Raw genomic sequence first — 12,679 nt, forward strand, 5'->3', positions numbered from 1 at the left:
GTTTTGCCTTGCGGCTTAGGTCTTTCTATTTCTCTCTCTACCCCTCACTGTCGGTAACGCCTAAGAACCAAGTTTACTTAATGGTGTGTGTGTGTGTGTGCGCGTGCGTGCTTATGCGTGCGTGCGTGTGTGTGCTTGTGTCTTTCATTGTGTGTATGTGTGTGTGTCGTATCTGGCACACGGACCTGTCATTAGCAGCCCGCGTGAAGCCAACAAATGCCCTGAGTTAGAATGCAAACTTTCACCAAAGCTTGCAGGAGCTCGTAGGAGGTGAACTCAGGGTAGTTAACCCGGTCATCTCACAGTAATTAGAAACTCTGATTGGCAGGTTTAGACTTCCTGATCGAGAACCTAAAGAAGCTGATTAAGGTGTCGCCATTCTTTCACAGGGGTTCTGGGTGAAAAGATTGGGATTGATTCTTTGCGGTGCTTAGTAAAAGTAGTTTGACTTAAGGAACGTAACAGTTGTTAGCATTTATGTATGAAATCCAAGAGTTCCTCTCTTCAAATAAACAGCAGGTTTCTTTGAGATGTGCTCCGCTTGTGTCACCCCGGCTGGAGTGCAGTGGAATGAGGAAGGGTCACTGCAGCCTCCGCTTGCCCAGCTCAGGCGATCCTGCCACCTCAGCCCTCTAAGAAGCTGGGACCACAGGGGCCGTGCCACCACGCCGGGCTCATTTTGGTATCTTTTGTGGAGACGGGGTTTCTCCGTTTGGCCCAGCCTGTTCTCCACCTCCTGGGCTGCAGCGATCTGCTTTCCTCGGCCTCCCAGAGGAGGATGGCTGACGATTACAGGATCATGCCCGGCCTTTTCTCTAAAAGAAAACACCAACAGCAAGAAATCATTTTGCGTAGTCGGAGTTATCAGTGTCAACTGATGGATTGAGAGTTTGTGTCTAAGAAGTCCTTCCTTATGTACTGGATGATTTCAAAAGAAAGGAAAAAAGACGAAAGGGAATCTCACAGCTTGTACCTGATTTGTGATTGCAACTAGGGCGTTATTTAAAAGACGATCAGTGAACCACCAAAGTGGAATTGATCCGAATGCGTTCATAAAATCTTCTGAATTCTGAGGTGTCCTCCAAGCAGGGAGGCAGTGGCTGGGTGTGGGAGGCAAAAATCGCAGGGCCAGCACTTGACACCTGCAGGATTGGGAGGCTGAACTTTGCACCAAGCCAAGGGTTCTGGTGTCCGTCGGAAGTTTCGTTCCCCAACCCGCATTGACTTTGCATTGGCCCTCCTCCCCCCAGATTTTATGTGTAAGGCAAGTCCTGAGTTTATCGTCGGGAGAATCTTCCCTTGTAGTCTCGAATTGCCTTGGCCATCAGCGGGGCCACTTTCTTGGCAGCCTGTTTTCGGGTTTTGTCCGCGGGCGCCGCGTGCTGATTGCTGCTGCCGCCGCTAATGCTGCCGCCGTCGCCGTCCCCGAGTCCGGAGGGAGCCTGGCTGCTTCCTGCGGGCTTGGGGGCTGGCTCGATGTCTCCATTTCGGGGGTCAGCGGCTCCTGCAGACTCCTCTTGCCTCCTGGAAGCATCATAAGGCGTCTTGGCCACAGAGTTGAAACAGATCATCTTTGTCTGTCGGCCGCTGGGTTTGTTTTCACGTGCGGATCGGATTTTCGTGGTCACTACTCGCAGCCGCTGCTCTCGGGCGTCCCGAAGCCGCAGGTACAGCTCCCGCCAAGACTCGTGCTCCTGTGGCTTTTCTTCCTTGAAGTCCCGGAGACAATGAATCCTCCATAATTCATCTGTGTCTCGAGCGAGTGCGGGATTGTCTTTCTCTGTGCGGTAGAGCTGATCGGGCGTCCACCCTTCCAGAACGGGTTCAAGAACCGAGTAGGGGACCCCTTCCACGTCGCCGAGGGCGTCCGGATTGTTCCTAGGCACCCGGAGGCACTGCTGGCGCAGCGTCGGCACCTGGAGCTGGCAGGCAGGCCTGGAGCCCGAGTACACCGGCATCTTAGCGTTCACTCTGCGTCCAGGGAAAGCAGCTTCCTCCTGGAGCGTTGGCGCGGAGAGTGCTTCTGGGTTTGCCTGGGAGGTCATGGCCTCAAAAGCGGACAGCAGATCGTAGTTGGCCTGCATCCAGGCCTCTGAGGGGTCCCAGAGCTCTGAGAAGACATGGCTGGGCACCGTTTTCGGCCCGGCGGAATCGGCGCCGGCCGCCTGCAGCCTCTCTGACTGGCTTTCCTGGACAGGAGGCGATTTCTGAGCCGAAGCCCCTCGGGACGGTTTGTGCCCCTTGCTGTGGCTCCCCACCGCTTCCCCCTGGGGTTGGCCCTGGCAGCCTTGACCCGGCGGAGGCCCACCCTGAGCGGCGTGAGCGTGGCCTCTCCCGGGTTGCTCCCCGGGCACAGCGGGCTCAGGGCCCTCGGGCATCGGGAGGGGAGCGGTGCGCGTTGGAGGGTCCCGATGGGGGCCGGAATCAGCTGGGGCCATTCTGGGGCGCTTTCTCTCGGCTCTGGGCTCGCGACTGGGAGACCTCGGGTGAGGTCTCTGTTGCCCCGGAGGTGTTGTGCGTGCTGTCCGTCTGTGCTCAGGGCTGTGAGATGGGCTCCTGGGGGCCGTCGCGTTTTCTGGGAAGCCCCAGGCCTTTCCCCGGTCCTGAAGAGCCTCCCCGAAGCGCTGTCGGGAAGCGCTCTCCTCAGGGTCCTGTGGGTCAGGCCCGGTGTTTCGGTCCACGAGCACCAGCTTCTTCCACCGGGCCGCCAAGTCTCTGGCAAAGTCGCCCACGTGCTGGTGCTTCCGCAGGCGCTTCACCGTCTTTCTGATTCCAGTCTCCGCCAGGATGTCTGCCGTCATGGGCAAGGCGGAGAGTTTCTGCAAATATTTCTCTAGCTTTTTCGGGTCCGTCTTAGTGGCCAGACGCACCTGCAGCTTCTCCACTGCGGGCAGCGTAGTGGACCCTGCCGCCATCTCGCCAGAGCTGTGCAGGCGTCGCTGTCCTCACGGTCGCGGCTCTGTCCGAGCTCGGGGCGGCGGCACAGGCAGTCTGGGGTGGCCGGTCCTCGCTGACCGGTCGCCAGGCAGCGACCTCGGGATGTGGAGTCACAGCCTGGAGCGAGCTGGGTCCTCGGAGCAGCGGGCCACTTGGTCTGGAACGCCGGTCCTTGCAGACAGCTGAGCAGGCCCGCTTCTGTTCCTCGGGATGTGCAGCCGCAGCCTGGAGTGACCTGTGCGGTGCGCCGTCCAAGGCGGAGTGAAGCTCCGCTGCCAGAGCCCGGCCTTATATAGCCAGTCCCGGGCCCACCCAGTGCTCAAGCCCTGACCCCCTGGGCCCCTGGGCTGCCCCGCCCCGATAGGAATTCATTCCTTCAGCCCAATGCAGCCAATCGGGACGGTCCACGCCTGGTGGACTGCTGTGCCCCGCAGGTTCATTAGGTTAATTGCAGCCTGGACACACCCCACTGAGTTCTACCGTTGGCCCTCCATGTTCCCAGCTTCCACATCTGTGGATTCCAAAAGACAGAGAGAGTATCTTCTTGGGAGTAAAAGCGAAAATAACAACACCGCAAGACAGAATCGTAGGAAGAGGAACCAACAGAGGATGACAGCTCTTTACCTGGGATTGACGTTGTGTGAGGGGACTTGGAAACATTGGTAGAAAAGTGGGATTAAGGGAGAAAGAGGAAAAAGGCGTATTTTACTCCTCAACCTCGGCTCCATGAACATCAAGACCCTTCTGGAAGCGGTGTCTTTTCCCCGCCGTCTAGCCCATCCCTAAAGCCCCCAGGGTCCTGGGAATTTAACTATTTCCATGCAATCTCTTTTCCATTGTTAACTGAAGAAAACTGGGTGCCCCTTACAGGTTTTCCAAGACAAGGAAACAAAGAGAAGTCAGCAGGCGCCAAATCAGGACTGTGAGGTGGACGCCTCATGGTTTCCCATGGCAAGTCTTGCCCAGCTGCCCTTGTTCGAAGAAAGGCATGATCAGGAACACTGTCGTGGTGGAGAAGAACTCTCTGGTGGGGACCTTCTTCGCTCCAGCTTTGGCTAACTTTCTGAAAACGCTCTGCTAGCGAGCAGATGTGATCAGGGTTTGGCCCTGCAGAAAGTCAACCAGCAGAATCCCTCTAGCATCCCCCCCCCGCCCCCCCCGCAACGGTTGCCATGACCTCTGCTCTTGACTGCTCCTCTGCAGCTTCGACTGGAGCACTGCCACCTCTTGGTAGCCATGGCTTCGTGCTTGGTCTTCAGGATCCTGCCGGTAGAGCCAGGTTTCATCTCCTGTGACCAATCTTGGAAGAAATGCTTCAGGATCTTGCTCCCACCGGTTGTTTAAAATCTCCTCGGAAAGGCTTGCTCTGGCCTGCAGCTGATATTGGTGCCACGGTTTGGGCAGCCGAGTTCCACTCTCACCTGTCAGTCCAAATGAGGAAAACAGAACCATTTGAAGTGTCTATGGTGTCGGCTATTGTTTCTGCTGTCAGCGGCGATTTCGCTTAATGTTTACATTCTCACGTGACTTTCTCTCTCTCTCTCTCTCAATGTGTGTGTGTGTGTGTGTGTGTGTGTGTGTGTGTGTGTGTGTGTGTGTGTGTGTTTCTTCCGCAGACAGATAATCGTTATAGCCTGAGAATCGGGGAATGGGGATTCGGGTGTTAAGCCTTTTCTGAGAATTACCCTCCGTGTTGTGTAGAGAAATAAATAAATTTGCTGTGTTTCCAGACTTCCAGCTGCCTCACGAAGAGGATCGTAGTGCAATACTGGCGATGCTTCCAGAGCTCCCTGAATGAGGTTTATCTTGTAAACAGGTGGGAAGAGAATTGAGCTGTCCTGGGTCAGTGTGGTAATGTTACAGCAGGATCCTTAGGTTGATGCTGAATTCTATCTGGGGTAGATTTATATTTTGTGCGGGGGTTGTTTCCTTTCTGTGTTTTCGAGCGGGATTGTCGCTGTGGGAGCAGGGATCTGCTAAGGTTTGTCTCGTTCTCCAGTAATGAATGAGTTTAATGGGTGCAGCCGCTGTTTTCAGTAGCATGCCAGTGGGGGCATCGATGAGCTATGAGGGGCTAGAGCTTGCTCGGATTGTTTCCTTGTGTTTGTGTTTTGAGTTGCGTTTGCTTGTATCATGTTTGTTTTCCATTTTGGCAGGGGAAGCGTTTTCCAGGAAGAAAGGTTGTTGCCAGTGGATTTGGTTCCGAGGGGCTGGGGTTTCTGGCTGGGAGTGGGGAGGAGCTGCACGGTGATCGGTGGCTACTCCACCTCCAGAAAGAGCGTGTGGCTTCTCTGCCTTGGGGAGGATATTCTGCTCTCTTGTGAGTTTTGCAAGCCACCCGAGATTCTCTCTTGAATTGCTGTCAAGAAATAGAGACCGGCGTTGTCTCTGGCCCTTGCTGGGGAAGCTTTTCTGAGGTTTTGTGTTTTTAATTTGAGACGGAGTTTGGCTTTTGATGTCCAGGCTGGAGCGCAATGGTGGGATCTGGGCTCACTGCAAACTCGGCCTCCCGGGTTCAAGCGATTCTCCTGTCTCAGCCCCCTGAGTAGCTGGGATTACAGGCGCTCGCCAGCAAGCCCAACCGAGTTTCGTCTTTTTAGAAGAGACCGGATTTCCTCATGCTGGTCAGGCTGGTCTGCAACTCCGCACCTCAGGGGGTCCGCCGGCCTCCACCTCCCAAAGCGATGGGAATAGAGGCGTGAGTCACCGTGCCCGGACATGTCTGAGTTTCACAGGGTCGCTTGATTGGATTATGTCCCCTTCCCCGGAACGAATGCTTTTCTGCCTTCCTTAAGGGTAGTATCTCTGTGGCACCCTGTTCTGGCTCCTTACGTGCTCTTCAGGCTTGAAGGCCTCTTTTCACGTGCACCGGCATCCACTCAGGTGCCTGCTTCCAGAAGCTTCCCAGCACCCACTCTGCTGACAGCCAAGGGCACAGGACTTTGATCTCTTCTGCTGCCCTTGCTGGGTTTTGCCTTGCGGCTTAGGTCTTTCTATTTCTCTCTCTACCCCTCACTGTCGGTAACGCCTAAGAACCAAGTTTACTTAATGGTGTGTGTGTGTGTGTGCGCGTGCGTGTGCCTGCTTATGCGTGCGTGCTTATGCGTGCGTGCGTGTGTGTGCGTGTGTCTTTCTTTGTGTGTATGTGTGTGTGTCGTATCTGGCACACGGACCTGTCATTAGCAGCCCACGTGAAGCCAACAAATGCCCTGAGTTAGAATGCAAACTTTCACCAAAGCTTGCAGGAGCTCGTAGGAGGTGAACTCAGGGTAGTTAACCCGGTCATCTCACGGTAATTAGAAACTCTGATTGGCAGGTTTAGACTTCCTGATCGAGAACCTAAAGAAGCTGATTAAGGTGTCGCCATTCTTTCACAGGGGTTCTGGGTGAAAAGATTGGGATTGATTCTTTGCGGTGCTTAGTAAAAGTAGTTTGACTTAAGGAACGTAACAGTTGTTAGCATTTATGTATGAAATCCAAGAGTTCCTCTCTTCAAATAAACAGCAGGTTTCTTTGAGATGTGCTCCGCTTGTGTCACCCCGGCTGGAGTGCAGTGGAATGAGGAAGGGTCACTGCAGCCTCCGCTTGCCCAGCTCAGGCGATCCTGCCACCTCAGCCCTCTAAGAAGCTGGGACCACAGGGGCCGTGCCACCACGCCGGGCTCATTTTGGTATCTTTTGTGGAGACGGGGTTTCTCCGTTTGGCCCAGCCTGTTCTCCACCTCCTGGGCTGCAGCGATCTGCTTTCCTCGGCCTCCCAGAGGAGGATGGCTGACGATTACAGGATCATGCCCGGCCTTTTCTCTAAAAGAAAACACCAACAGCAAGAAATCATTTTGCGTAGTCGGAGTTATCAGTGTCAACTGATGGATTGAGAGTTTGTGTCTAAGAAGTCCTTCCTTATGTACTGGATGGTTTCAAAAGAAAGGAAAAAAGACGAAAGGGAATCTCACATCTTGTACCTGATTTGTGATTGCAACTAGGGCGTTATTTAAAAGACGATCAGTGAACCACCAAAGTGGAATTGATCCGAATGCGTTCATAAAATCTTCTGAATTCTGAGGTGTCCTCCAAGCAGGGAGGCAGTGGCTGGGTGTGGGAGGCAAAAATCGCAGGGCCAGCACTTGACACCTGCAGGATTGGGAGGCTGAACTTTGCACCAAGCCAAGGGTTCTGGTGTCCGTCGGAAGTTTCGTTCCCCAACCCGCATTGACTTTGCATTGGCCCTCCTCCCCCCAGATTTTATGTGTAAGGCAAGTCCTGAGTTTATCGTCGGGAGAATCTTCCCTTGTAGTCTCGAATTGCCTTGGCCATCAGCGGGGCCACTTTCTTGGCAGCCTGTTTTCGGGTTTTGTCCGCGGGCGCCGCGTGCTGATTGCTGCTGCCGCCGCTAATGCTGCCGCCGTCGCCGTCCCCGAGTCCGGAGGGAGCCTGGCTGCTTCCTGCGGGCTTGGGGGCTGGCTCGATGTCTCCATTTCGGGGGTCAGCGGCTCCTGCAGACTCCTCTTGACTCCTGGAAGCATCATAAGGCGTCTTGGCCACAGAGTTGAAACAGATCATCTTTGTCTGTCGGCCGCTGGGTTTGTTTTCACGTGCGGATCGGATTTTCGTGGTCACTACTCGCAGCCGCTGCTCTCGGGCGTCCCGAAGCCGCAGGTACAGCTCCCGCCAAGACTCGTGCTCCCGTGGCTTTTCTTCCTTGAAGTCCCGGAGACAATGAATCCTCCATAATTCATCTGTCTCTCGAGCGAGTGCGGGATTGTCTTTCTCTGTGCGGTAGAGCTGATCGGGCGTCCACCCTTCCAGAACGGGTTCAAGAACCGAGTAGGGGACCCCTTCCACGTCGCCGAGGGCGTCCGGATTGTTCCTAGGCACCCGGAGGCACTGCTGGCGCAGCGTCGGCACCTGGAGCTGGCAGGCAGGCCTGGAGCCCGAGTACACCGGCATCTTAGCGTTCACTCTGCGTCCAGGGAAAGCAGCTTCCTCCTGGAGCGTTGGCGCGGAGAGTGCTTCTGGGTTTGCCTGGGAGGTCATGGCCTCAAAAGCGGACAGCAGATCGTAGTTGGCCTGCATCCAGGCCTCTGAGGGGTCCCAGAGCTCTGAGAAGACATGGCTGGGCACCGTTTTCGGCCCGGCGGAATCGGCGCCGGCCGCCTGCAGCCTCTCTGACTGGCTTTCCTGGACAGGAGGCGATTTCTGAGCCGAAGCCCCTCGGGACGGTTTGTGCCCCTTGCTGTGGCTCCCCACCGCTTCCCCCTGGGGTTGGCCCTGGCAGCCTTGACCCGGCGGAGGCCCACCCTGAGCGGCGTGAGCGTGGCCTCTCCCGGGTTGCTCCCCGGGCACAGCGGGCTCAGGGCCCTCGGGCATCGGGAGGGGAGCGGTGCGCGTTGGAGGGTCCCGATGGGGGCCGGAATCAGCTGGGGCCATTCTGGGGCGCTTTCTCTCGGCTCTGGGCTCGCGACTGGGAGACCTCGGGTGAGGTCTCTGTTGCCCCGGAGGTGTTGTGCGTGCTGTCCGTCTGTGCTCAGGGCTGTGAGATGGGCTCCTGGGGGCCGTCGCGTTTTCTGGGAAGCCCCAGGCCTTTCCCCGGTCCTGAAGAGCCTCCCCGAAGCGCTGTCGGGAAGCGCTCTCCTCAGGGTCCTGTGGGTCAGGCCCGGTGTTTCGGTCCACGAGCACCAGCTTCTTCCACCGGGCCGCCAAGTCTCTGGCAAAGTCGCCCACGTGCTGGTGCTTCCGCAGGCGCTTCACCGTCTTTCTGATTCCAGTCTCCGCCAGGATGTCTGCCGTCATGGGCAAGGCGGAGAGTTTCTGCAAATATTTCTCTAGCTTTTTCGGGTCCGTCTTAGTGGCCAGACGCACCTGCAGCTTCTCCACTGCGGGCAGCGTAGTGGACCCTGCCGCCATCTCGCCAGAGCTGTGCAGGCGTCGCTGTCCTCACGGTCGCGGCTCTGTCCGAGCTCGGGGCGGCGGCACAGGCAGTCTGGGGTGGCCGGTCCTCGCTGACCGGTCGCCAGGCAGCGACCTCGGGATGTGGAGTCACAGCCTGGAGCGAGCTGGGTCCTCGGAGCAGCGGGCCACTTGGTCCGGAACGCCGGTCCTTGCAGACAGCTGAGCAGGCCCGCTTCTGTTCCTCGGGATGTGCAGCCGCAGCCTGGAGTGACCTGTGCGGTGCGCCGTCCAAGGCGGAGTGAAGCTCCGCTGCCAGAGCCCGGCCTTATATAGCCAGTCCCGGGCCCACCCAGTGCTCAAGCCCTGACCCCCTGGGCCCCTGGGCTGCCCCGCCCCGATAGGAATTCATTCCTTCAGCCCAATGCAGCCAATCGGGACGGTCCACGCCTGGTGGACTGCTGTGCCCCGCAGGTTCATTAGGTTAATTGCAGCCTGGACACACCCCACTGAGTTCTACCGTTGGCCCTCCATGTTCCCAGCTTCCACATCTGTGGATTCCAAAAGACAGAGAGAGTATCTTCTTGGGAGTAAAAGCGAAAATAACAACACCGCAAGACAGAATCGTAGGAAGAGGAACCAACAGAGGATGACAGCTCTTTACCTGGGATTGACATTGTGTGAGGGGACTTGGAAACCTTGGTAGAAAAGTGGGATTAAGGGAGAAAGAGGAAAAAGGCGTATTTTACTCCTCAACCTCGGCTCCATGAACATCAAGACCCTTCTGGAAGCGGTGTCTTTTCCCCGCCGTCTAGCCCATCCCTAAAGCCCCCAGGGTCCTGGGAATTTAACTATTTCCATGCAATCTCTTTTCCATTGTTAACTGAAGAAAACTGGGTGCCCCTTACAGGTTTTCCAAGACAAGGAAACAAAGAGAAGTCAGCAGGCGCCAAATCAGGACTGTGAGGTGGACGCCTCACGGTTTCCCATGGCAAGTCTTGCCCAGCTGCCCTTGTTCGAAGAAAGGCATGATCAGGAACACTGTCGTGGTGGAGAAGAACTCTCTGGTGGGGACCTTCTTCGCTCCAGCTTTGGCTAACTTTCTGAAAACGCTCTGCTAGCGAGCAGATGTGATCAGGGTTTGGCCCTGCAGAAAGTCAACCAGCAGAATCCCTCTAGCATCCCCCCCCCCCGCAACGGTTGCCATGACCTCTGCTCTTGACTGCTCCTCTGCAGCTTCGACTGGAGCACTGCCACCTCTTGGTAGCCATGGCTTCGTGCTTGGTCTTCAGGATCCTGCCGGTAGAGCCAGGTTTCATCTCCTGTGACCAATCTTGGAAGAAATGCTTCAGGATCTTGCTCCCACCGGTTGTTTAAAATCTCCTCGGAAAGGCTTGCTCTGGCCTGCAGCTGATATTGGTGCCACGGTTTGGGCAGCCGAGTTCCACTCTCACCTTTCAGTCCAAATGAGGAAAACAGAACCATTTGAAGTGTCTATGGTGTCGGCTATTGTTTCTGCTGTCAGCGGCGATTTCGCTTAATGTTTACATTCTCACGTGACTTTCTCTCTCTCTCTCTCAGTGTGTGTGTGTGTGTGTGTGTGTGTGTGTGTGTGTGTGTTTCTTCCCCAGAAAGATAATCGTTATAGCCTGAGAATCGGGGAATGGGGATTCGGGTGTTAAGCCTTTTCTGAGAATTACCCTCCGTGTTGTGTAGAGAAATAAATAAATTTGCTGTGTTTCCAGACTTCCAGCTGCCTCACGAAGAGGATCGTAGTGCAATACTGGCGCTGCTTCCAGAGCTCCCTGAATGAGGTTTATCTTGTAAACAGGTGGGAAGAGAATTGAGCTGTCCTGGGTCAGTGTAGTTATGTTACAGCAGGATCCTTAGGTTGATGCTGAATTCTATCTGGGGTAGATTTATATTTTGTGCGGGGGTTGTTTCCTTTCTGTGTTTTCGAGCGGGATTGTCGCTGTGGGAGCAGGGATCTGCTAAGGTTTGTCTCATTCTCCAGTAATGAATGAGTTTAATGGGTGCAGCCGCTGTTTTCAGTAGCATGCCAGTGGGGGCATCGATGAGCTATGAGGGGCTAGAGCTTGCTCGGATTGTTTCCTTGTGTTTGTGTTTTGAGTTGCGTTTGCTTGTATCATGTTTGTTTTCCATTTTGGCGGGGGAAACGTTTTCCAGGAAGAAAGGTTGTTGCCAGTGGATTTGGTTCCGAGGGGCTGGGGTTTCTGGCTGGGAGTGGGGAGGGGCTGCACGGTGATCGGTGGCTACTCCACCTCCAGTAAGAGCGTGTGGCTTCTCTGCCTTGGGGAGGATATTCTGCTCTCTTGTGAGTTTTGCAAGCCACCCGAGATTCTCTCTTGAATTGCTGTCAAGAAATAGAGACCGGCGTTGTCTCTGGCCCTTGCTGGGGAAGCTTTTCTGAGGTTTTGTGTTTTTAATTTGAGACGGAGTTTGGCTTTTGATGTCCAGGCTGGAGTGCAATGGTGGGATCTGGGCTCACTGCAAACTCGGCCTCCCGGGTTCAAGCGATTCTCCTGTCTCAGCCCCCTGAGTAGCTGGGATTACAGGCGCTCGCCAGCAAGCCCAACCGAGTTTCGTCTTTTTAGAAGAGACCGGATTTCCTCATGCTGGTCAGGCTGGTCTGCAACTCCGCACCCCAGGGGGTCCGGCGGCCTCCACCTCCCAAAGCGATGGGAATAGAGGCGTGAGTCACCGTGCCCGGACATGTCTGAGTTTCACAGGGTCGCTTGATTGGATTATGTCCCCTTCCCCGGAACGAATGCTTTTCTGCCTTCCTTAAGGGTAGTATCTCTGTGGCACCCTGTTCTGGCTCCTTACGTGTTCTTCAGGCTTGAAGGCCTCTTTTCCCGTGCACCGGCATCCACTCAGGTGCCTGCTTCCAGAAGCTTCCCAGCACCCACTCTGCTGACAGCCAAGGGCACAGGACTTTGATCTCTTCTGCTGCCCTTGCTGGGTTTTGCCTTGTGGCTTAGGTCTTTCTATTTCTCTCTCTACCCCTCACTGTCGGTAACGCCTAAGAACCAAGTTTACTTAATGGTGTGTGTGTGTGCGCGTGCGTGTGCGTGCTTATGTGTGCGTGCTTATGCATGCGTGCGTGTGTGTGCGTGTGTGTGCGTGTGTCTTTCTTTGTGTGTATGTGTGTGTGTCGTATCTGGCACACGGACCTGTCATTAGCAGCCCGCATGAAGCCAACAAATGCCCTGAGTTAGAATGCAAACTTTCACCAAAGCTTGCAGGAGCTCGTAGGAGGTGAACTCAGGGTAGTTAACCCGGTCATCTCACGGTAATTAGAAACTCTGATTGGCAGGTTTAGACTTCCTGATCGAGAACCTAAAGAAGCTGATTAAGGTGTCGCCATTCTTTCACAGGGGTTCTGGGTGAAAAGATTGGGATTGATTCTTTGCGGTGCTTAGTAAAAGTAGTTTGACTTAAGGAACGTAACAGTTGTTAGCATTTATGTATGAAATCCAAGAGTTCCTCTCTTCAAATAAACAGCAGGTTTCTTTGAGATGTGCTCCGCTTGTGTCACCCCGGCTGGAGTGCAGTGGAATGAGGAAGGGTCACTGCAGCCTCCGCTTGCCCAGCTCAGGCGATCCTGCCACCTCAGCCCTCTAAGAAGCTGGGACCACAGGGGCCGTGCCACCACGCCGGGCTCATTTTGGTATCTTTTGTGGAGACGGGGTTTCTCCGTTTGGCCCAGCCTGTTCTCCACCTCCTGGGCTGCAGCGATCTGCTTTCCTCGGCCTCCCAGAGGAGGATGGCTGACGATTACAGGATCATGCCCGGCCTTTTCTCTAAAAGAAAACACCAACAGCAGAAATCATTTT

The 12,679-nt window shown here is 55.2% G+C and overlaps 3 protein-coding genes across 17 annotated transcripts in view; 1 reads left to right on the top strand and 2 right to left on the bottom strand.

The window, feature by feature from the left end:
- Positions 1 to 12,679, top strand: part of KATNAL2 (katanin catalytic subunit A1 like 2) — a 298,323-nt gene that overhangs the window by 191,540 nt on the left and 94,104 nt on the right. The gene's annotated exons all lie outside the window — the stretch shown is intronic.
- Positions 1,278 to 2,915, bottom strand: LOC129394561 (elongin-A3-like). Its single transcript, XM_055102391.1, has one exon. It carries the CDS (start codon positions 2,913 to 2,915, stop codon positions 1,278 to 1,280), a length of 1,638 nt encoding a protein of 545 aa, XP_054958366.1.
- Positions 7,203 to 8,840, bottom strand: LOC134729233 (elongin-A3-like). Its single transcript, XM_063597290.1, has one exon. It carries the CDS (start codon positions 8,838 to 8,840, stop codon positions 7,203 to 7,205), a length of 1,638 nt encoding a protein of 545 aa, XP_063453360.1.

This window comes from Pan paniscus, chromosome 17, assembly GCF_029289425.2.
Source record: "Pan paniscus chromosome 17, NHGRI_mPanPan1-v2.0_pri, whole genome shotgun sequence".
In the NCBI taxonomy this organism is placed as follows: domain Eukaryota; kingdom Metazoa; phylum Chordata; class Mammalia; order Primates; family Hominidae; genus Pan; species Pan paniscus.

What these genes read in the sequence shown, in the direction of transcription:
- LOC134729233 (XM_063597290.1), bottom strand. Translation starts at nt 8,840, where the DNA reads ATGGCGGCAGGGTCCACTACGCTGCCCGCAGTGGAGAAGCTGCAGGTG.
- LOC129394561 (XM_055102391.1), bottom strand. Translation starts at nt 2,915, where the DNA reads ATGGCGGCAGGGTCCACTACGCTGCCCGCAGTGGAGAAGCTGCAGGTG.